This window comes from Chrysemys picta, chromosome 1, assembly GCF_011386835.1.
Source record: "Chrysemys picta bellii isolate R12L10 chromosome 1, ASM1138683v2, whole genome shotgun sequence".
Classification (NCBI taxonomy): domain Eukaryota; kingdom Metazoa; phylum Chordata; order Testudines; family Emydidae; genus Chrysemys; species Chrysemys picta.
In genome coordinates this window covers 193,768,471-193,794,249 of record NC_088791.1, presented here as the reverse complement: position 1 = coordinate 193,794,249, position 25,779 = coordinate 193,768,471, and the positions used below count along the sequence as shown (strand labels likewise).

Genomic DNA, 25,779 nt, shown 5'->3' with positions numbered 1-25,779 from the left:
CTTTTTTTATTTACTACAGAAGTAGGGAGCATTCTATCACTGAAATATAGGAATGTCTAATCTGCAAGAATTATAAGGGGTAAAGTGAACACTGATGAGTGCTAGGCCATAGGGTTTTAGTGGTAGATGCTTAAATAACAATTTTCATAAAAATGTCACTTTTCAAATAACAAACATATCACTGTCCCTAACTACTGAGGGAAAGCAGAATACCAAAATGGTGGGAAAAGAAATTAGCTTCCTCACACTCATAAAGGAAGCAATTTTCCAGCCTGTGGTTCTCAAGTTTGTTGTCTATGATTATGACTATAGTTCTCCACTCAGTTCTATAAGCAACTAGGGCTTCCACAAGCATCTACAACTATGTTGCATCTTTTTAATTGCTGGACACATGAAGAAGCTGCAGAAAACAATGAGAACACCGTGAGCATGTAATACATAAACTATGTTTTAATCCCACATATCACTGTCCTAACCATTTTACAAGCTGGCTTGTACTAAATAGTTTCTTCATCTCAGGTAGGTGTGAACTGGCACAATCTACAAAGGCTTCTCTCTAATATAGACAGGAGCCCAAAAGCACTGCTGCTATAGAAGTTGTTTTCAGTCCTCCTTCTGACATCTCTCAGTGCAATGCCTCACACCTGAAACCCTGCTTTCAGCAACAGTATTGGGCACTATGGGAGGTGTTCTTTGCTGTCTCAGCATGTAACAATATATGTATAGTTGTGTTTTGTGAAGACATAGCAAAATGATTTGGGCAAGAATTTCCAAAGGGGCTTTAGGGAGTTAAGTGCCCAACTCCCACTTCAATTGTACTAGGCATATTAATTGAATATCTTCTAAACAGCATTTAATAGGTGTCTCTAGTAATCAAAGAAACCATTCCTGAAACCCAATGGGAATCAGGGACTCAGCTCCCTAGGGCCCCTTTGAGAATCCCAGTCCTTATTAAAATGAGCAAACAAAAATACAATTCCTGTGTGGAGGCCTTGGACTCTTGCAAGGACACATGATGCAATAAAAATGAAATGGTTTCTGGGACAGTTTATTTGATTAGCCATCTAAAGTAAAACAATATGCCCAGTGCAACTGAGTTTTCTGAATAATAATAGTAGCAACACCTGATTGCTTTGACTCTCAACAGCTTTAATTCTGGACAAAAGGTTACTCACCCTGTGTAATAACAGGTTCTTCGAGATGTGTCCCCCTATGGATGCTCCATTTTATGTGAGTCTGCATCCCTGATCCAGTGATCCAGAGATTCTTGGTAGTAGTGCCGTTAGGGCCGCATATGCGCTCCCTCCATCTCATACCACTCTTGGCAGCTATACAGCGCTGTGCAGCCAAACTGCCTTCAGTTCCTTCTCTACCGCAAAGTCCATGTAGAGAGAGGAGAAGGGTGGGTAGTGAAGCACCAATAGGTACACACATCCCGAAGAACCTCAATTACTGCACAGGGTGAGTAACCTCTTCTTCTTCGAGTAATGTCCCATATGGGTGCTCCACTTTCGGTTACTGTAGAGCAGTGCCCCTGGTTGCAAGAATGGGGCTTCAGAGTTTCATTCATGAGCAATGATAAGACAATCAGTCCATCTGATGAGGAGTCCTGCACAATTGCATAGTGCTCTGTGAATGTGTGGGTGACACCAAGGTGGCTGCTTTACAAATGTCTGTGACTGGTACATTGTTCAGGAAGGCTAGAGAGGTGGAAATCGATCTTGTGGAGTGTGTTCGAGTTCCTGGGAGGCGAGGGGGGGGGGTTGCAAATCATGCTGACTATAGCAGAGGTGAATGCAACTGGAAATCCATTTTGAAAGCCTTTGTTTAGATATGGCTGAGCCCTTTGATCTTTAAGTAATAGAAAGGAACAATGTTGATGATTTTCTGAACAGTTTAGTTCTTTTGAGACAGAATGCTAGCGCTCTTCTAAAGTCTAGCATGTGGAGCAGGGCCTCCCTTTTATTGCATGTGGCTTGGGGAAGAACGATGGGAGGTATAGGCTAATTCAGGTGGAATGAAGAAGGTATTTTTGGTAAGAACTTTGGATGTGGTCATAACATAACTTTATCTTTAAAGAAAACTACATATGGGGGGGTACAGCATGAGAGCCCCTATTTCCTCCACTCTTCAAGTAGATGCAATGGCCACAAGAGGGTGGGGGAGGAAGGGACTGCAGGGTGATGTACCACCTCTGTACAGCCAGTGGCCTGTGCTCCCCTCTGCCATGCTGGAGCCGCCACATTTATTTATTTACAAATAAAATATGCAGAATTTTAAAATATTGTGCAAAGAATTTTTATTGTTTTGGAGCAGAATTCCCTCAGGAGTAAATAACAGATTCTTAGTGAAAAAAATATTTTTTTAACAAGAAAGAAAGAAAATGAGGGGAGAGGAGGATAGTTCAAACAAACTAACTCTACTCTATCACTATAACAACAACACCACCACCAAAGAGTAACACTTTAGATATACTAAATAGGCTCTGCTAAGGGCTCCATCTCAGGCCAAAAGCGGTTGAGAAGGCACTGAAGGCGGTTTGGCCGCTTAGCGAAATATAGAGCCGCCAAAAGCGGCCCAAGACGGCAGGAGTGCATAAGTGGTCTGAGCACTGCTACCAAAAATCTCCATTGACAGGCACAGAGACACAGACTCACCTAAAGTGGAGCACTCATACGGGAAGCTACTCAAAGAAGAAATCTACTTTACTAGTTGGCACACAATCTGAGGGGAGACATTAGAAAGGCATCAATCCTTCCCAATGCATGCCTACTATATGTGTCAGACCCAATACTCCCTAAGATAGGAATCTTTATGAAGTTCACAGCCTTTCCACAGACACAACTGAATTTGCCAAGAGCAGCACTTGCTTGTGATAGCACTGGTAACAATTTCAGCAAACCAATGTTTTGTTGCTAGTTCATTTTATAAGGCATAGCATTATACACTAAATAAATACTGTACCATTTGCATGAACAATATTTGTTTTAGTTTTACTTTTACTGTTTCTCATTTGAAGTCATAACTAGAAAACAATTTCCACAACCACCCAAAGGATGACTTCAGGGGAGGAATAAGCAACACATATAGATGAAAGTGAGCATGTTCTCAACCCCTAAATATCCCACTGCTGCCAACACTGGGTCAGCCCCATTAGTGCCCAGCAACATTGGGAGCCCTATTGTAGGCAGCTATCAGCTCCAGTAGCTGTTTTCAGTAGTGTATCTTGTTTTTCTGATGGGACCATGTTTAACACACAGCACTGAAAGTGGCTTCTGAAGCTGAAGGGCCATTTACCCTACAGCTACCAACACTGTTAGAGCTGTTGTTGCTAAACTAGTATTAGTAATGATGGGCATTTTTTTAAAAAACTTCACTAACACAGACACAGATAAAAAGTGTCTTTAGTACTAAGACAGGAAACAGACATAATATGAATGTAGACAAAACTCTGTGGTAAGTCACTTAGGCATCATCTGATTTTTAAATGAGTGGTCAACAAACCGAGACAAGTCGGAAAAAGATAAAAATGTAACATAAACAAAGATGATCCAGTTAGTTGACTTAGTTCTTACCAATATTCTATGGCTTTAGTGTATGAGCTTATAGCAAAATCAAGGTTCTCTTTGGAAAACTCACAATTTCCTCTCTTTTTCATAAATTCACTTTTCTGTAAGATCAAGAAAAACAAATATGCAACCAATCAGAATTTATCCCAACTGTGATGCGTACTATAAAAGCATTTAACAATATGTATTTAAGTGTCTCGTCTGTCTGTATACCAAATGTTGAAATGTACTCATAACTAATTGATCTGGAGCAGTGTAATTATCTTAAAAGGCATGCAACTCCTAATAAGTGTTGGCATGTGATCCTATGAGAGGAATACTTATCTTTGGCCAATAGCTTCCCTACAAGTTTCTGTAACTTTGACTTTTTTTTTTTTAAATCCACTTTAGTGTTTTGTCCTACCTTTATACAGTTTTCACAACTCTGAGCTTCAAACTCTTCAACTAAATTGCAGTCTTCCAATGCAACTTTAGTTATATAATGTTTATCTGTAGGCAGAAATTAGTAAGGTAAGGGAAAAAAACAAAAGCCAAACAACAATAGGTTTAACTTCTTGCTTTTAACAATCATAGTATATTCTATAACTGGAAATAGGATGTGTCTAGTTTTGTTTTTCCCCTCATCAACAACAGAAATAAGCTAAAACAAAGTAATACATTTCAAACAGAATGTGGATTATTTTTGCTTCCACTGTTGCACAAAAAATGTAAGTCCCAATTGAATTCAGCAAGGTACTTAAAATTACGAGCATAATGCCTAACTTCAAGCATGTGAGCAATCTCAATGAAGTCAGTAACACTATGCACATATTTGAAGCCAGCATGTACTTAAGTACCTTGCTGAATCAAGGACTAAATGATCCTCCCTTTGTACTAAAAACCCAAATCCTGCCATCCTCAGCCTACACCTCAGTGCCATGGAGCCTTTTGCTACTACAATAGAACTTTTTTCTATCATAAGAGTTAAATTCTCATATATCTGAATAATTTATTCAGAATTTTCATGAAGCTGATACAGATATTATTCAACTCTAATCACAGTAATAGAACAAACAGATAAATGTTTTAACCATCACAGCCATGTATTAGAATGAACAGCAGTTAAAGAGTTTCATTAAGATGACAACCTAACAATCTTTCACTCTACTACTGTTGTATGCTTTAAAATATCCACACAAAATGGGTGTAAAAGTTACCTATTAAATCCGTTACCATTTCAAGACTTTGGGAACTAAGAAAAATATTAGCCAGATAATACGTACCGGAGGGTACCCCCAAAGAGCTTACATTTAAAAACAAGTGGGCTAATACTTTAGAGCTAATTATTGACTAGTTTGGAATATTTTAAAATGAAAAAATTAAAGAGAGTTTATAAAAATATCTGACAGTTTCAGTATACGGGAATGTTGTCTTTTAATGGAGGCACCCATCCTATCCACATGACATCACAAGAGACAAAGCCTCCTGAGCAAGATGACTGCAAAATTTCTGATCCTATCCAATAGTCAGACTGTCTCCAAATGTCTGGAAGTTGTTTTAACTTTGAAACTGATTTCTCACTACTTTCTATGGGACCAAAATTATCAGTGTCCTAATTTGCCTAAAGACACTGTCAAACTTATGGACTCCTGTTTAATTTATTTTTTTTTAAACTATACTTCAGATAATTTTTAGAAAGTGCTAAAGAATCACTTCTTTATAATTAGATATAAACTCTTATATTTGTTTTGTTTTTTGTTACACTGAAGTCTTCCATCAAATGTTAGACCAGCTTTGTTTTCTTTAATAATTATTCTTGAAAAGGAAGCACCTTAGAGACTAACAAATTTATTTGAGCATAAGCTTTCGTGGGCTATAAACCCACTTCATCGGATGCATGCAGTGGAAAATACAGTAGGAAGATATATATACACACACACAGAGGACATGACAAAATGGGTGTTGCCATACCAACTATAACGAGAGTAATCAGTTAAGGTGAGCTATTAATCAGCAGGAGAAAAAAAATTTTTGTAGTGATAATCAGGATGGCCCATTTCCAACAGTTGACAAGAAGGTGTGAGTAACAATAGGGGGGAAAATTAGCATGGGGAAATTGGTTTTACTTTGTGTAATGACCCATCCACTCCCAGTCTTTATTCAAGCCTAATTTAATGGTGTCCAGTTTGCAAATTAATTCCAATTCTGCAGTTTCTCATTGGATTCTGTTTTTGAAATTGTTTTGTTGGAGTGTTACGACTTTGAGATCTGTAATTGAGCGACTAGGGAGGTTGAAGTGTTCTCCGACTGGTTTTTGAATGTTATAATTCTTGATGTCTGATTTGTGTCCATTTATTCTTTTGCATAGAGACTGTCCGGTTTGGCCAATATTCTTTTTGCTGATACAGACTAACACGGCTACCACTCTGAAACTTGAAAAGGAAGGTAAGAGAAAATATGCTGGTTTATCATCTCTCTAAGAAAAAAAGTACCTCACGCCAAGTAGGATTCAGATTCGATTGTCACTGATGATGGAACACATCCCAATTATCAAAAGCTTATTTTTAATATAGCAGGGGATAGCATATCAATGGCAGCTATAGCAAGAACGATGATAAACATTGGAGCAAAACTGGATATTTCAAAGGAAAGACTGCTAAACTGTTTTTCTAGACTTAGAATAGCTGACAAAACTGAAGAGTGGGTGACTTCACGGAAAAATTAAGTATACTGCATTTAGAAACTGTTTCACTTAGCTTATAATCAAGTTCTGTCTTTTCCTTTGTTATTTTCTAAGAGTTCTTCTGGCTCTTGTTAATTATTCCACAAATGAGGGTATGATATTTAAGATAGTCATTTTCACAGCAATTGATTGTATCACTGACTAAGAGTAGGATGTCAATGAGGGAATAAGCAGCAGGAATGGATAAAGTCAAGATAAGAATATCCTTTGTAATGAACAACATTAGAAAAGAAATACGTAACTGAAAAAATTCTAATTTTCCCATGATGCCCTCAACTGCTCCAAAGCTAAAGAAAAAAAAATTATATATGAATATGACACACACACACACACACACACACACACACACCCCTGCCCACCATATGACAAGGTATCTTCCCCCATTTTTTTTTTTAAATGCTTGTCACAGTCTGGGCAACTGCACCTGAATTGTCCCTCTATGATCCAGCAAGGGCACCCATTCTTAGATTTCCAGTTCCTAAGCCATTACCGCTCTTGGATTAACATATGCACCTCTCTACTTTCTGACCAGGGCATGTCCAGGCTGCACAGTTCTCCTTTAAGACTGTTATTCCTCAGCAAGGCAGACCACCTAACAGGCCTGTGTCTGCACTTTTCTTACACTGTTTACAGCCTTGGAAGAGTAACTGCTAGAGTTACAAGTTATCACAGCTCTTCCTAAGCAAATATGTTTATTCTTAAAGTAAAAGCATTATATAGAAAACATATTAAAACCAATAAAAGAACCTACATGCATGCTAATAAGCTGACCAGAGATCGCCCCAAGTCCTACAAGGTCTCTGGCTGGTGAGCAGTCCTTCAAGCCTCACCAAGGTTTTGTTCCCCCCTCAGGATCACAAGTTCGTAATTGCCTTGGCTCAGAAAAAAACACCCCCATGAATCTGCAAATTACTCCTCCATGCTCTTTGGGACTTTTGATCCTGGGAATAGGTAATTCATAGTCAAAAGGTCTTGTCGCCAAAGCGAAGTTTGAAAAGATCAGGTCCAGAGATGTGCATTTGCATTCCTCTCCTCCCAAATACCTCCTAGGAAACCTGCACAACTATCAATTCATTCCTGTCTTAGCCCATTTTCTAAAATAGTCCTTTGAAGCTCAATACTTCCCAAGGGTTACATTAGTCAGGTCTCCTACACAGCTTACCTACAATCCCACAACACAAACATTTGCATTTTTAATAATGAGATCCTATGATATTTAAAATTTAATTCAATAAGGTGTAGCCCAATTTAATAATGTTCATCCAGAATATTGCAGGAAATTGCATACCTGTCACAATGATTATACTTACATTTAGCAAAGAAAGCTTCTAAAGGAGGCCAACAGTAATCTCCAAGTTCTTCTAATTTCTGTAGAACACTGAACTCGCCTGTACATTTCACCCAGGCAAGGGCAGCCCCAATATCAAAAACTCTCTATTTCAAATAAAGGGTAGAAATTAGAGAAAGTTAGCAACTGTACTCAGTTTTTCTTATATGGAATAACCTAAATTACTGGCAACACAATATAAAGTAAAAAAATTAACAAATATGGATAGTATAGCAGCAATGTAGTGCAACAGTCTGACGAATAAGGTGCAAGGGCAAATGTTGAGGGTGTTGCCTGGAAAAAATAGAGCATAGGTCAAATACTTCATATCTATTCCACAAGCCACAGAATTCAGGAAAGGTATTTTTAGTTTATTTCAGACACCTGATATGTTATTTCTATGCATAAATATATGGTCAAAGAGAACCAACACTAAGTTAGCTTGCATTTTCACAAATTATAACAGCCATCTCATTTTATGCACCACAAAGGCCAGAAAAGATCAAGCTAAAACTAGATTTAAAAATCTGGCACAAGGACAACCTTGGAATAGTTTTTTTGCTCTAGCTAGGTTAGATGTGACATGCCAGTGATGCTGGCAGATCAGGTGCCCGCTCATACCAAGGTCCCCATGTCTCAATTAGACACTGACAAATTACATAACCGGAATCAGTCTGGCCAACCTGTATTATAATTCTAATATCTATTTTAACAATTCTAAGAACGTGTTTAGACTTCACTGAATGCTTATGAATTGCTGCGTGCATTAATATCATTTATAATATTGTATCCAATATTGTAAGGTAATATTTCAGCAGTTACACTGTGAACCTCTGTGACTGTGTATATCACCAGATAGGAGAGAGACCTTAATTACTGAGGGGCTCATCTTCAACAGAAAGTGTTATGCCTTTCCCAAAAGGAAAGGTCCATCAATACCCGACACATTATTGTGGGACCCTGCAATTGGAATCTCCCTACAAACCCTCAAGAGAACAAAAGACTTATGTTGTTCTGTCCTCCTCCCTGTGACAAGTCAAGCAAGTGGGTTCCTTCCATCAGTTGAGTTTCCAGCTCACAGTACATGGCAGGAGGGGTATGAAACCCCTAACAAGAACTGATGCTTGGACTCTGGGGACAAGATTTTTCCAGGCATAAGCAAGAGATCTCCAGCTGCTTAGCCTGGGTTAGCGCTAAAGGACAGAGTTGCTGATTATAGAAACTTGTATTATCTTTTGAAACTTAAGATTGTAACTCATTTGTGTATGTTTACTGCTTTACCCTTGTAAAGAATTCTCTAAATTTCTTTTTTCTATTTAATAAATCTTTGTATAGTTTATTACAGGATTGGCTACAAGCATTATCTTTGTTGTGAGACTTAAGGTGCAACTGACCTGGGGTAATGACTGGTCCTTTGGGACTCAGAGTAACTTAAATATTGCTGTGCTTCTTGGTGTAAAGGACCATTGATCAAAAAAGTACGCTCACCTGGATGGTGAGATAGCGCAGAGTAGCCCAGGGGACTGTCTGTGACTCCATGTTAATGATCCTATAGTGCCTAAGGAATTTACACTTGATAAATGGTTGATGAAATCTAAGACTATGTCCACACTACAGACCTTACAGCAGCACAACTGTACCACTCAAGTGCACCGCTGTAAAGTCTCCTGTGTAGCCACTCTATGCTGGCGGGAGAAAGCTTTCCCGCCAGCATAATTAAACCACCCCCAATGAGCAGCGGTAGCTATGTTGGCAGGAGACGCTCTGCCACCAACATAGTGCTGTCCACACCGGTGCTTTTATCAGTGAAAGTTATGTCGGTCAGGGTTTCATTTTTTTCCACACCCCTGACTGAAAATAGTTTTGCTGACAAAAGTGCTAATGTAGACATAGCCTTAGTATAGAACTCACAGCCAATTTGGGGGTTGTACTCTGCTTCCTGACAGTCTGCCCTGAGGTTAGTACTCCTTCTCTTAAATCACTGCAGGCAGCATTACAGTATCAAGGCAAAGTAAAGTAGCATTTCTCATACAGTGTTACTTTTTACTGGTGCTACAGATTACCACTCCTGACTTATGAACCTTTCCTCAAATCCTTGTTTGACAGCAAACCAGAAAGGACACTTTCGGTATATCAATAGAAAACCAAATGTTAGTTTTTAAAACCATTATCCACATTATATGGGATCAACCTGACGGTAGTCATCGGCCAATCATTGCTCCTTGTAAGGAACTGAATGTTACTCAGCACAGTAAATGCCCACTGTGACACCAAGGCCCATTGGTGACAACTGGCAAATGGCTCAATATTCTTTGCAAGCAGCTCCTTCCTCAGACCTGACAAACTCACTACATTCACTATAAAGGGTAATATGCAATTTCTCTACTAAAAGCTTGTAACTTAGCGACACTCACTTATCGTGAGATGTGCGTATGGGAAATATTTAAGGAATAATGTCACTACACTGAAAATTAAGCCCTTATGGTCTTGAAGTGAAAGTGAGTCCCCAGGAAATAATGCATCTTGGTGATAGCCAATTCAAGTGGAAGGGAGTTGTCACCCCTCTCTGGCTAGCTAATGATGTAACATATTGCTCAATCATCCACCTTGGCAATAACCCAGAAAAGGCAATGGAATAACAAAGCAACTATAAACACTGAAACTAATTGTAAGTGAAAAAGAATGACATGACAGCAAGGGATGGCCATGTTTGTGAATAAAAACAAAAGACGGTTTTAGTTTATTACAAGGTGGAGAAAGACATTCTGTATCTATTCACTGAGATGCATCTTGTTGAACGGGGTGCTTGATGAAAGACTGAGGCCTTGTCTACACTAGAGTTTTGTGGACACAAGTTACTCCGACTATCTAAAAGCACTATAATTACATTGCTTGAGCATATTCGCACAACGCTGCCTCTGTTGGTGGAGTGCATACACAGTTGGTGCTCTAGCATAGACAGTGAGAGCAGTGCACTGTAAGTAGCTATCCCACTATGTTACTTGCCACCTTCTGCAGCTAGGAGTTGTGGGAAGGCAGAGTGGATCATTGAGCCCACACCCATGATGCATTTTTTTCCCATCCCATCATTCCATGGGCTTCTGACTGTATTTTGCAGCATTTTTCAATGTGCGCCCACCATCTCTGTCTGAAAGGATGGATCCTGCACTGTTCTCTATTGTTGTGGTCACTGTTATGAACAAATCATGGATGGTTATGCAGTAGTATATCATGAACTCCCAATCTGAATAGGAATCAGAGTTGCCGGACTTGCTACAGGTCATCGAAAGAAACAACACCAGATTACTTTGGGCATTTATGGAGCACCTGCACATGGTGGACCGTAGCTTCTGGGCTTGGGAAACAAGCAGTGAATAGTGGGATCACATTGTTATGCAGGTCTGGGATGATGAGCAGTGGCTGCAGAACTTTCAGAAGAAGAAAGCCACCTTCCTGGAACTGTGTGCGGAGCTCGCCCCAGCACTGCGGCATAACGACACCAAAATGAGAGCTGACCTCTCGGTGGATAAGCGTATAGCGATAGCTGTGTGGAAGCTGGCAACTCCAGACTGCTACCGGTCGGTGTTTAGAAACCTAGAGCAGTTTCCCCCTTGCTGGAGCACCGAGGCAGATCGCCTGCGCAGCTGATTTTGAGCAGCCAAATACCAGGGCTATTAGAGAGGGTGCAATGGGGGGTTATTTGAATCAGGGAAGCTTTGAGGCACTATTTTGATAATGAGTACAAGCAATAAGTCTTTCTATACAGCACTCTGCCTGCTTTGTTAACTTTCCACCTTCCATGAAAATGTTGATTCCTGACCAAAATCTGTAGTCTGAAAATGATCCAACTGCCCCTGTGTATTAATTCCAGCAGTAACCAGCATGTGAAGCAGACAAATAATGATCATCTTTCAGAGAGTATGTTTTTATTAAATACCAATTAACAACACACAAAACGCTTGGTGGGAAGGGAGGTAATAGTGCAGGGCAGTATAGGCTCTTATAGCTGTGCTAAGTCCAGCTATCATTTTGGAAGCTATCCGAAGGTGCGGAGTGAATAGGGTACCAAGAGAGCCTGGGAGGTTGTAAGGAATGTGTGGGAGGAATTTAGGGAGGGCATGGCAAGCAGTTCTGCATCAGTGGGGTGTGGGGGCAGAGGGGAGCATAAGTACACAGCCATGCTGCCTGCAGCATGATTAGGGATTTCAACAGCTCTGTTTGCGCCATCACTCTAAGCCAATGGTGGAGAGAGCTCTCCAGTCAACTTAATTAATCCATCCCCAATGAGTGGTGGCAGCTATGTTGGTGGGAGAAACTCTCCTGCTGACAAAGCACTGTCCACACTTAGGTTGGCATAAATTATGTCTCTCGGGGGAGTGGCTAATTCACAACCCTGCGTGACATAACTTACGTCAACTTAAACTGTAGTGTAGCCATAGCCTGAGTTCTGGCTCCTTGTAGCTTGCAAACTGCTGCAAAACGACTAATTCCCATCCCAAAGTTCAATAAGTGAAGACCCTAGTTAGCGTTTTATGATTTTGCTTTGTATGTAGCCATTTGTTTACCTCACTCACACTTGTTTCAGTTTGAATCTCTATTGTTTCTTGAAATAAATTTTGTTTCGTTTAATTATCATTGAATTCAAGTGCTGCATTTGATACAGGAGCAATAGTCTAGGGTAAAACTAGTAAACTGTTCCTTTGGGAACAGAGAACCTAGTACTTCTGTGGGTATCCAGTGATCAGGGGCTGGACACCACAGGGGGGCACTTTAAAGGGACTCAGGATCTGGGGTGCATCCATTGTCAACCTGCAGGGAAAAAGTAGGGCTAGAATAGCCCACAGGAGAATTCTTGAGTTGCTGACAGTTCTGTTGTGTTAGGGAGTTGACAGCCAGCAGGCACTGGCCACACTCCCTCAAGCAGCAGGAAGATGGCAACAGGTGAATCACAGCTCTTGGTGCCTCCAGGAACATCACACCCACCCCTCTTTTTATAACTTTAAAAAAAAAAAAAAAAAAAAAAAGTACAATCCTTTCCCAAAAGGTGGGTTAATTTAAATCAAAGCAATATAACTCACCAATTTTAATAATTTAAATCAGTAAGCAAGAAACAGATTTAAATCATCCATTTTAGTCTTGTATTTGTACTTTAGTTTTTGCCCTTAAGGGAAAATTTATTCTCTATCATTAGTAACCATAAAAACCACATTGATTTGCAATTCAGTATAGACTTTATACTATATTTCATGCTTCTTTGTGCTAACCAGAAGGATACATTGTATACAAATGTAAGCAATTATAGACCTTTTAATTTACATTTATTACATTACAAAAAACGGTGAATGATGCATTTCTTACTTACTATATAAAATTTACTTGTGACGTGTCACACTCCATGTCAATGAAAAATTTAATTAAATTAAAAATATAAAAATGTGTGCATTTTTAACAGTTAAATAAAACTACTAGTCCTGCCAGAATTCTGTGTTCCCTGCAGAATTTTACTTTCATGCTGAATTTGTGATTTCCCCCCAGGATTCCTGCACGTGCCTGGAACAGGGGGTTGAAGCTCCCACTGACAGCCCCAGGCTGATAATGGGAGCATGATCATATTGTGTTATTTTGACAAATAAAATACGTTGAATTTTGCAAAATTTTAAAATATTGTGTGCCAAATTAAGTTTTTGGCACAGAATACTCCCAGGAGTAAACTACCTCAAATGTGCTGGATATCTAAGAAACTGTTTATCAAAACATGGTTTGCATTTAAAACTAACATTGACAAAACCAAGTACTATCTCTAGTTAGTGAATTGAACGGATTGTTTCTGGTCACCATTGTCCTTCAACATTTTAGAACTAGTAGACTCACCTTCTCACACCTAGTTTTTATTCAGGTTGGAAGAGGAAAACAAGCTTTCTTGCATTAGCAACTTCCCAACTGGTTTCTTAACTTTGAATGAACTAGTCACTAAACTGAACTAGTTAAATAAAGTGAAAAAAGAATATTTTTTTCTGTACCTATAGAAGAGGCTACTGCTGTCAACAACTGGTTCCAATGCTTCAAAAGTGACTTCCACCAGTTAAGTGGTCTTTCTTTAAAAGTTGGACAAATGTACTTTTTTTTATTTAATTGTTTTAATAGATTATAGTAAGCTTAGGCCTTAAGATAAATGTGAAATATGAAAACTAATTCAAAAGTTTTATTTTCAAAAATGTATTTAATTGAAATTTTAAAAAATTGTTTAAAAAAAAAATCACTGATTTGTATTCACCCTGCTTTCCCCTAACTTCTCTTTTTGACAGATTAATTATCAGTACTAGTGTACTTGAATCCAAGTATTGCGGGATTTTTTCAGAATATTTGTAATGCACTATTCAATCATTTAAAATCACTCCACCGAAGAAAACAAGTAAATATTGGTTTACACCTACCAACTTAAATTTTGTATTTTGTCACTGTAGCATCATAAATTTTGAGTTACCTTTAGAACACACAATACAAAATTGTTAAGGTGTTTCTGCAGAAGGCTTATTTTGGTGATCACTTTTAAGAGTCTGCATCATCCTGCAAGCTACTTTTCAACAGAATGAGTGTTCCTGTTGAAGACCATTTGGAAACTTCAGTTAATGTAAAATGAAAATCTGCTTACTTATCTGGGTTTCCCCAAATGCAGCACAAGCTTCTTTTCAACTGCAGTGGCTTTCAATTAACTTATGGGTATCATTCAATTGTAGGCTTTGATCTATTTAGCATTTTTCTTGGTGACCCACTGTGGTGGGGTATACAGACTCCACACTGGAATGTAAGGGGTTAAATGACAGTCCTGGGTCCAGCTAGCCTTGCCCCTCTAATCATGCAGAACATGCTCCAACTTGCAACATGGTTGAAAAGGGAGCAAAGCCCGCTCAGAAAGCTGTAGAGGAGTACAGAACTACTCCACCAACTCCACCCAAAAGGGGCTAGAGATGCATCCCTGAAGTACAGGACTATATGCTGAGCCCCGCTAGGGTGACCAGACAGCAAATGTGAAAAATCGGGACAGGGGTGGGGGGGGTAATAGGAGCCTATATAAGAAAAAGTCCCAAAAATCGGGACTGTCCCTGTAAAATCGGGACATCTGGTCACCCTAAGCCCAGCTCACGCTGTTTGCTTTTCTTTTTGGAAAAAAGGAGACTAAGGGGGGATATGATAGAGGTATATAAAATCATGAGTGATGTGGAGAAAGTAAATAAGGAAAAGTTATTTACTTGTTCCCATAATACAAGAACTAGTGGCCACCAAATGAAATTAATTGGCAGCAGGTTTAAAGCAAATGAAAGGAAGTTCTTCTTCACACAGCGCACAGTCAACTTGTGGAACTCCTTGCCTGAGGAGGTTGTGAAGGCTAGGACTATAACAGCGTTTAAAAGAGAACTGGATAAATTCATGGAGGTTAAGCCCGTTAATGGCTATTAGCCAGGATGGGTAAGAAATGGTATCCCTATCCTCTCTTTGGGAGAGGGTGGAGATGGATAGCAGGAGAGAGATCACTTGATCATTACCTGTTAGGTTCATTCCCTCTGGGGCACCTGGCATTGGCCACTGTCGGTAGACAGGATACTGGGCTAGATGGACCTTTGGTCTGACCCAGTATGGCCATTATTATGTTTTTATTTTCCTTTATCTGGGACCAGAGGCAGAAGATGCAGTGGTAGGAAGCAACCCAGAGGGTCTATCAACACTGCTGACCCTCATAGGGCCCTGGGTCAGAGCCTGGTGGAGTGGGCAGGCACAGGTTCCCCTACCACTACCCCATGACTGAGTGGATGCTAACCACTAAGCCACTTAAGCCAACTGAGGACTCTACTACACCCACCTATGTATTTGTGCTTCAACCCAAACTGAGACAACAGCTGACATGAGAATGGACAATCCTCAAGCAGGGTGTTGCAAGTGAAAAGCCCTTGACTCTGAAATATACTTCTCCCATGTCCAACACAGCCCGAGTTGGAGGACCATCAAAGCATGTTCCAAAGCTTTTTCTAAATGAGTGGGGTTGAGTGCAGAATGTTTGTTAGCTGGTATGTTCTATCCGTGTGTTTTTAAAACAGATTTTGTGAATTTAGATTATTATTTTATTTACTATTAAATGCATGTCCATCAAGACAAAATGCCATTTAAATTAAATAAAAATATAAGTAGTGAATTATCCAGTAACAAGTTATAGCTGTGCCTGATTTATTTCTCCCACTATTAAAAGTGGCTACGATATGGTCTTCAAAATGGCAAACTTCTTTTTTTAATGTTCAAGTAACTTTCCAGTTTATGCCATCTGTGTAGGTTAAGAGAAAGTGACATGCAGAAGAAAAAGTACACCCGTGCACCAAAACTTCAGAACTGGGAGACTTCTAAGAAGATGCAACCTATTATACCATCAAGGGCTCTAACTGTTACATACCCATGTACCTTGTTTATACGTAGAAAAGAAATACTGCGGACAGATGGAAAAGCCTTATTTGTATTTACAGGAGGTTTTTGTTTCTTTTTTTTAAAGTCAAAATAACTTACATTTTCTATTCGAGTACCAATATTCAATATGCCACTGATAAAAAATGGATTGTTCTGGGGAAAAAAAAACAAAAAAAAGAAATCAGACTTTTCACCCAACCAAAAGCAAAGTGAGGCTGTTCACTCAACGGCATTTCTCTGTCTAATGCGATAATGTTTGAATGGTACATCTGATCCATTCAAAAATTTCAGGGAATGTTCTAGGCAACAGTGAGTAGAATCATATTGATTTTGGTGAAAATCAGAAGAAAAAAAAAAAAAAGAAAGGGGAAAAAAGAGGAATCGGATTAGGAGAGCCAGCAGCTTCAAAGAACCGGTTGATGGCAGCCATTAACACCTTACCTTGTAACAATATCCCCTCTATCTCAGCTTTGCTGATCCTCCCAATACAGTACAATGTTGATATCCAAAATAACTTATTTCCCAGACAGAAAGACAAAAAATAAGAATAGTGGGGTGAAAGGACAGTGGGGAGATAGAAAATAGGAGGCTGGCACACAGGGAGCTTGTTGGAGGGAATACCAGGGGTATGTCTACACTGGCACTTCATCAGCAAAACTTGTTGTTCAGGGGTGGTTTTTTTTTTTTTTTTTTTTATTTTATTAAAACCACACACCACACCCGCACTCGACAAAAAAGTTTTACCGAGGAGAAGCACCAGTGCTAACAGCTCCTTATCAGCGGGAGCACTCTCCTGCAGACAAAGCTGCTGCTGCTGGGGGATGGAAGTTTTTTTGCAGTCAAGAAAGCTCTCTCCTGCCAACACAGCAGCTACACTGCGCAGCTTTTAGCGGCGTGGCTATAGCAGCACACCATGTCGCTAAAAGCTGCATAGTGTAGCCATAGCCTAGGACGCAAGGATGCCCTGTAAGGGCAATGTGCTCAGACAGAAGCAACAAAGTGTGCGACCCACTAGTACAGTGGTTCTCAACCTTTCTGGACTACTGTACCTTTCAGGAGGTTGATTTGTCTTGCGTACCCCAAATTTCACCTCACTTAAAAAGTGCTTGCTTATAAAATCAGACATCAAAATCCAAAGAAGTGTCACAAGCACACTATTACTGAAAAACTGCTTACTTTCTCATTATCATATAATTATAAAATAAATCAGTTGGAATATAAATATTGTACTTACAGTTCAGTGGTATAGTATATAAAGCAGTGTAAAGAAGTCATTATCTGTAGGAAATTTTAGTTTGTACTGAATTTGCTAGTGGTTTTCATGTAGCCTGTTGTAAAACTAGGCAAATATCTTGATGAGTTGACATACCCCCTGGAAGACCTCTGTGTACCCAAGGGGTACACGTACCCCTGGTTGAGAACCACTGCACTATTTATTATGAAGTCATGTAATGGCAGAGTGGACCATCAAGATACAGTTTTGGGTTGCACACAACCAATCTTCCATTGATCACAATTTTCAAAGTAAAAACTGTGCAATACCTCAATTTAACACACCACACCAAACACTAAAATATTTGGTTCATCATTTGCACACTTGCCCACAACCCTCCGTTTTCTTCGCTGCTTCCCTCTCTCCTTTGTTTGGCATCTCCTAGCAGTACATGGTTGTTTTGGACCAGACTAGAAGCAGCAGCAAGATTCAAACAGCAAACTGTTACTGAGCAAAAAAGAGTAGTGAAAAAGCAACTTTATTTCACTGTGGGTAAGAGGACCTCTCACCTCACTGACATGGTTCTACTGTCTGTACTGCAATCATGGATCAGGGAATGCTGTGCTATCCACTGTACAAACATGTAACAAAAAGATGATCCATGCTCTAATCAAGCCCCTGGAGCCAGTTTTCTTGCAGACATCACTGAATCATTGTACTTCCCTTACAAGAACAGTAACTCATAGTGCTACCCAACTGGCTGTCAACATATTTATTCACCCTAGCAGAAACAACTGCCTTGTTCTAATTTAACATATAAATCAAGACCTGTATCATGGCAAGGTGCTAATTAAGCAGCCTAACACATTCGAAAACGTAAGTTATAGAACACCACTTACCACAACTTTCTTAGCCAAATCAACCACGTGTTCCAGAACCTCAATATCCCCGAGTCTCTTCAAACTTAGCTCACAAAAGTAGGAATTGCTTAAATGAAAACATTTTTTTTAGAAAAGTAATTTTTGTCCTGTTATATAGCCTTAGCTATTAATATTAAAGTCAGTCAGATCTAAAGAAGACAGTGTTTAGAAACTTAGAGCAATCTCTTCAAAATGGGAAATCAATTGTAGCTGCTGGGTTCTTAGCACTTTCAAAAACCAGAGCAATGATTTGGATGTTTAAATATAGGCATCCATTTTTGAAGAGTTTATCCCTGATATTCGGAATCTAAAGTCTCTTCAGTTATAGCTAGGGCCCTACCAAATTCATGACCATGAAAAACGTGTCACAGATTGTGACATCTGGTCTTCTGTGTATTTTTACTCTATACTATAGAGATTTCAAGGGGGAGACCAGTGTTTCTGAAACTGGGGGTCCTGATACAAAAGTGGGTTGTGGGTCAGGGAGGGGGGAAGTCGCAAGGTTATTTTAGGGGGATTGCGGTATTGCCACCCTTACTTCTGCGCTGCCTTCAGAGCTGGGGGGCTGGAGAGTGGAGATGGTTGGCCAGACGTCCAGCTCTGAAGGCAGCGCCCAGCCAGCAGAAGGGTGGAAGTAAGGGTGGCAATACCATACCACCCTTACTTCTGTACTGCTGCCTTTAGAGCTGGACAGCTTGAGAGTGGCAGCTGCTGGCCGAGGGCCCAGCTCTGAAGGCAGCAGAGCAGAAGTAAGGGTGGCAAAACCATATCATGCCATCCTTACTTCTGCACTGCTGGTGGCAATGGTTCCGCCTTCGGAGCTGGGCTCCCATCCAGCACCTATCGCTCTCTGGCCACCCAGCTCTGAAGACAGCACCGCTGCCAGCAGCTGTGAAGAAGTAGGGGTAGTAGTATCGCAACCCTCCTACAACAACCTTGCGACCCTCCCACAACTCCTTTTCGGTGCAGGACCCTTACAATTATGACACCATGAAATTTCAGATTTAAAGAGCGGATTTTTTAAAATCATCTGAACATAAAATTGACCAAAATGGACCGTAAATTTGGTATGGCCCAGTTATAGCCAACTTTGCTCATGGCCAGATTGAAGCATTAAAATAAAACAAAAATGTCAAGGTCAAGATTAACCAATATGAATAAATAAATGCTTACCTGAAATCAGTTTTATTCTCAAGTTTAAATAGAAACGGCCAAACAATGTAGATTTTAATCACATCACAATAGTCTTTCAGTACATGAACTGGCTTACTGCACCACACTTCACAGGGATCAACTGCTTAATAAAAGAAAAGGAAGACATAAGGAACCTGATTAAGAATAACCAAAGCTGAATGTTTAATTTAAAAAAAAAAAAAAAAAAAAAAAAAAATCCACTAGAGTAATTTCTATATTATGCTCAGGCCTAAAACCTGGAATCAAGGAAATCTGAACATTCCAGGTATAGCTGAGTTCTTTTGCCACAACCTCCCAAATAAATGGGAGATTCCAGAAAGGGCTATATTTGCAAACTCAGAACATTCAGCACCCCCCGTTCACACCGTGAGCTCCCCACACTGGGTCCACCTAGATGGGACACCCAGGGAAGCCTTACATGCCTCCAGAGGGCCATTCACCCCCCACTTCCAAGTCATCAGTGACTCTCAGCCAGCATTGTAAAACAGAAGGTTTATTAGGCCTGGTCTAAACTAGTCGGTTATTTCAGAATTAGCAGAGTTAATTCGGAAAAAAAAATGAATCTGTCCACACCACCAAACCATTTTTTTCTATTTAAAGGGCTCTTTAATCCGATTTCCGTACTCCACCTCGGCAAGTAGAGTAGCACTTAAATCGAGATCGCAATCCCGGGTTAAAGGTATTGTGGACACAATTCGACATTATTGGCCTCCGGGAGCTATCCCAGAATGCTCCCTTGTGACCACTCTTGGACAACACATTCAACTTCGATGCACTAGCCAGGTGGGCAGGAAAAGCCCCGGGAACTTTTGAATTTCGTTTCCTGCTTGGTCACCATCAGCACAGGTCACCATCACAGGCGACCATGCAGAGTCCACCATCACAAGAGATCACGCAGTCTCGGATTCGCAGATGAGCTCCAGCATGGTCCAAACAGGAGGTACTGGATCTCATCGTATGCTGGGGAGACGAATCTGTTATGGCAGAACTACGTTCCAAAAAAAGGAACGCAAATACGTACGCTAAAGTCTCCAGGGCCATGACGGAAAGAGACTACTCCAGGGACACAGAGCAGTGTCGTACAAAAAAAAAAAAAAAAAAAAAAAAAAAAAATCAAGGAGCTCAGGCAAGCGTACCAAAAAGCCAGGGAGGTGAATGGGCGATCTGGGTCACAGCCCCATACATGCCGCTTCTACAGTGAGCTCCATGCAATTATGCGGGGTGATGCCACCACTACCCCACCACTGTCTGGGGACACTTGCAAGGGGGGAGTTGCACAGAGTGAGGAGGAGTCATCGGAGGATGACGAGGAGGAGGAGGAGGAGGACAATGCAAAGACGGTAAGTGGGGAATCTGTTTCCTCCCCTAGCCAGGAACTATTCTTAATGCTGGAGCCAATAGCCTCCCCACACTCCCAAGGCAGGCTCCCGGACCATGACCCTGGAGAAGGTACTTCTGGTGAGTGAGAGCCTGATCAGAGCCACACAGTGGGGGGCTGAGGGGAAACCCAGCCGCACTGGGCTGTTCGCGTTTAGTTTAAAGGGCTCATCCCTGCTCAGAGCCTCATCGGAGCGGTGGGGGGAGGGGGGAAAAGAGGGGGTTGTGTGAAGCGATCATCCCAGAGAGCCCACAGGCCCTCCTTTTATATGGCAAACCCACCAGGCATTGCTTGCTATAGGAAAGGTGGCCCGGTGGTTTGAAAGCATTGAAATGAATGCGGAAGTAGCAGAACCCCGAGTATCCCTGGGGCTTACCATGGCTGCCTGCAAGCTGAATTCTGTTGCCCAGCTGTGTGTGATGGCTTACTCACACCAAAGTGGCAGGCACTTCAGTACAAGAGGCAAAATGCTAACTCGTACAGAAAGAACATGTGCAGTGTAGTATGAATTGCCTGTTTCACTGAGAGCGTCCCCTTTGTTCTCTGAAATGTATCTTTTAAAATACTACCCTCCCCTTTTCTCCTCCCGCAGGTGCAAATGTTTCAACGCAGCACCTATCTACTCCATCCCAGAGGCTGGTCCAGATTAGAAGGCGGAAAAAACCAACTCGGGACGACATGTTCGACAAGCTCATGCAGTCCTCCCGCACTGATAGGGCCTAGCTGAATGCGTGGAGGCAAACAATTGTGGAGACCCGTAAAGCATTACAGGAACACCAAGAGAGGAGGGACGCACACGATGAGAGCAGGCAGGACGTTATGGTCAAGCTCATGGGGGAGCAAACTGACATGCTGCGCTACATGATGGATCTAATGTGGGAAAGGCAGCAAGACCACAGACTGCCACTGCAGCCCCTGTATAACCGCCCTCCCTCCTCTCCAAGTTCCATAGCCTCCTCACCCAGACGCCCAATAACACTAGGGGGGAGGCTACGGAGACCCACACACTCAACCCCAGAGGATCGAACAATCACCGGAAAGCTGGCATATGCGAACTTTTGATTTGGTTTCTGGACTTATCCTTCCCTCGTCCTCCACCGCACTAACCCAATACTACCCCCTCTCCCATCTAACTTCTGATTTCTCTCAATGTGTTGTGCAACAAATAATAAAGAACATTTATATATATATGTACACACACACACACACACACTTTTTTTATATCTAGAGAGAGCAAGAGTAGCTTCAAGAGAAACAAACAACTGTCACACTGTACCCTGGCCAGTCATGAAACTGGCTTTCAAAGCTTCTCTGATGCACAGTGCACCCTGCTATGCTCTTCTAATCGCCCTGTTGTCTGGTTGTGTGAAACTGGCCACCAGGCGAGTTGCCTCAACCTCCCACCCCGCCATAAATGTCTCCCCCTTACTCTCACAGATATTGTGGAGCACACAACAAGCAGCAATTACAATTGGAATATTGGTTGTGCTGAGATCTAACCAAGTCAGTAAACTGCACCAGCGCGCTTTCAAACGTCCAAAAGCACATTCTACCACCATTCTGCACTTGCTCAGCCTATAGTTGAACTGCTCCTTACTACTGCCCAGGGTGCCTATGTACGGCTTCATGAGCCATGGCATTAAGGGGTAGGCTGGGTCCCCGAGGATAACTATAGGCATTTCAACATCCCCAACAGTAATTTTCTGGTCTGGGAAGTAAGTCCCTTCCTGCGGCTGTTCAAACAGACCAGAGTTTCTGAAGATGCGAGCACCATGCACCTTTCCCAGTCACCCCACGTTGATGTTGGTGAAACTCTGTTGTGATCCACCAGTGCTTGCAGCACCATGGAAAAGTATCCCTTGCGGTTTATGTATTAGCCGCCCCGGTGTGCCAGGGCAAAGAAAGGGATATGCGTTCCCTCTATCGCCCCACCGCAGTTAGGGAACCCCAGCGCATTAAAGCCATCCACAATGGTCTGCACATTTCCCAAAGTCACTACCCTTGATAGCAGCTGGTCAATAATTGTGTTGGCTACGTGCAGCACAGCAGCCCCCACAGTAGATTTGCTTACTCCAAGCTGATTCCCAACTGACCGGTAGCTGTCGGGTGTAGCAAGCTTCCACAGTGCTATGGCCACTCGCTTCTCAACTGTGCGGGCTGCTCTCATTTTGGGGTCTTTGTGACTTGCTGTCCCCTGTCCTGAAGCACAAAGTTCCATGAAAGTGGCCCTATGCATACAAAAGTTTTGCAGCCACTGGGAATCATCCCAGACCTGCAACACTATGCGGTCCCACCAGTCTGTGCTTTTTCCTGGGCCCTGAATCAGCATTCCACGGCATGAACCTGGCCCAACCCCACCATGATCTCCCAATCGCCACATGCTGTGCTTCTAGGAATATCTGTGTCCATGTCCTCATCAGTATAGTAATCACACTGTTGTCGCTTCTTCGACTGGTTTTGCAAGTACTGCACATATTGCTGGATAATGCGCGAGGTATTTACAATGGTCAAAACTGCAGTGGAGATCTGAGCAGGCTCTCTGCTCGGGTAATCCTGGAAAAAGGGCGCGAAACGTAGGAGAGCGGTTTGGTTCAAGATGGCCAATAAAAAGGCGGAAAATGGTGGTCTTCAGTAGCTTTCACAGAGGCGGGAAGCTCACTAGAGTTGCAAGAGCGGGAGAACAGAGTTTGTGGCGGAAGCTGTGCGGCTCAGTTCACGATGGCCAAAAAAAGGCAGGAAATGGTTAGATAAAAGAGTAGATAGAAAGACAAGAGGACATGCGAGGTGGATTAATAGTACCAGGAGACCAGCGGTGCACCGTACTGTACCGTCTGCTGGCAGTATGGCATCTGCTGTAGCTTTCACAGAGGGAGGAGCGAGTGACGACACACACCCAGAAACAGCCCGCAAGAATGTTTTTGCCCCATCATGCACTGGGATCTTAACCCAGAATTCCAATGGGCGGCAGGGACTGCAGGAACTTTGGGATAGCTACTCACAGTGCATCACTCAGACATTCGATGCTAACCTCGGTACTGTGGACGCACTCCGCCGAATTCACGCGCTTTAGTGGGGACACACAACACCGAATGTATAAAATTGCTTCCGAAAATTCAAATAGAATAATTTCTAATTAACTTCGTACTGTAAATGTACCCTGAGTCAACAGGAACACAGTATAGTTTTCTACCCTTTGGTAACCTGTGACCAGTGTTATTGACCAACCACTTTCTTAAAACAAAAGCCCTATCAACAGTACGGGCGCTGCAACAGCATAGCAATGGTGTCATAGCTATGCTGTTGTAACCCCATAGCTTGTTAGCACAGAAATCAGGAACTTTCAGCAAAGTCCATCTTGGGGGGATCCAGGGCCTGGTGCGCTGATTCCCCGCTCCGAGTCCCCCACAGGAGACTGATCATTTTCAGCTGCCTGACCCCAGACACGCCTGTTGCCCCTCCTCATTCCTTTGTCTCTTCCCAGGGTCAGCAGGTCACCTGGTCTACTTTGACACCTCCGGCTGATTCTTGCAGAGGAGGTGACCTGACCATCAGTTGCCAGGCTCCAGAGTGTCAGCCGTTCTCTGTCCCAGGCAGCAGTCACACCTGTCCTCTAAGGGTCATGGGAATGATCCCACACTCTTACCCTGCCACCTAAATACTGTACTTGAACAACAGGGGAAACTAAAGCACACAGTATTCAGAGAAGACATTAAGAACCTTCCCACTTCACCACAGTACAGAACAATTAATTGACGATGACCTCAATGTCACTCCAGGGAGAAATTTAAATTTCATTTTTTGTCAAGTATGCGTGTTTGTTGGAGTAGTTTACACATTTCTAAATGAGGTTTCAAAACTTGTAAGGATAGACTTACTTCTGAGGCTTTGGTTACCAGTTTAAACAAAACAAATCTGCCAACTAAAAATCATAGGTTGTAACTGACAACACTTTAGAATAAATCAAAAAAGCTATTTGTCATTATTTATGCTCATTCTTTGCATTTCTCTCAGATTGAAAATAAATATAAATGAAGGCTATTTTACATTTACTTATAAACAGTTTCACATCCAGGCTTTTAATGTTGCAGTTGTTTGGGTTTCAAACAATGCAGGGGAATATATGTTTGAATACAGCTGCTTTAAATGAAAAGTTTAAGAATTTTGAAAACATCTATTGGCCTCAAAATCCACACTCCTTAGCATTCTAACTATGCTGACCTAACTCTCAGTGTAGACACAGCTAGGTCAACAGAAAACTCCCTCAATTTACCTAGCTACTGTCACTCGGGAAGGTATAATTCCTACAGCAACTGTAGTCTGAGTCTACACTATGGGGTTACAGTACCATTGCCATACCACTGCAGCGCCAATACGGTTGACAGGGCTTTTGTCTTAAGAAAGTGGCTGGTCAATAACATTGGTCACAGGTTCCCAAAGGGTAGAAAGCTCAAGTACTCAAACCCGAGTCAGGCCTATATGGAGATAAGCAGTTGACATATATAGAATGGTTTACTCAGGTCCTGGTCTAAGATTGGAAGAATTGTGATTTAGGCAAGAGGCATAACACCTTCGTGTATTCTTTTGGGAGACCAGAAAGGGGACTGAGGTGCAGCTAACCCTGTAGCCCCAATAATGAAGTATCTGAGCACATCACCATTTTTTATGTACTTACCCTCACAACACTCCATGAGGTAGAGCAGTTCTACGATAGTGAACTGAGACACAGAAACATTAAGTGACTTGCCCCAGGTCACACAGGAAGTCTGTAGCAAAGCAGGGAACTGAACTCCCAAATCCCAAACTTGCACCCTAACTACTCAAAACCATCTTTCCTCTCACTTATATTGCATTTGTATTACAACAGCACCTATAGAAACCCAATCAAGTTCACAGCCCCATCATACTAGACTCTGGGCATGTAGAGTAAGAAAGAGTCCATGATCCAAACAGCTTACAATCTAAATAGACAACAAATGAGAGAATATTATCCCTATGAAGGAACTGA

The 25,779-nt window shown here is 41.6% G+C and overlaps 1 protein-coding gene across 15 annotated transcripts in view; it reads right to left on the bottom strand.

Moving 5' to 3' along the window:
* The window catches only part of TTC3 (tetratricopeptide repeat domain 3), a 143,304-nt gene that overhangs the window by 94,949 nt on the left and 22,576 nt on the right, over positions 1 to 25,779 (bottom strand). For 3 of the 15 annotated variants that reach the window (XR_010600151.1, XM_065590367.1, XM_065590397.1), the window contains exons 4-9: positions 19,376 to 19,499; positions 18,182 to 18,269; positions 16,169 to 16,222; positions 7,602 to 7,725; positions 3,973 to 4,058; positions 3,576 to 3,670 (exon numbers count right to left, since the gene is read on the bottom strand). Coding sequence is in view for 9 of the 15 variants with exons in the window: in XM_065590367.1 (XP_065446439.1) it covers positions 3,576 to 3,670; positions 3,973 to 4,058; positions 7,602 to 7,725; positions 16,169 to 16,222; positions 18,182 to 18,269; positions 19,376 to 19,499 (571 nt within the window). In the remaining 6 variants the exon portion in view is untranslated. The other 12 variants (XM_065590374.1, XM_065590417.1, XM_065590435.1 and 9 more) reach the window with 12 other exon arrangements.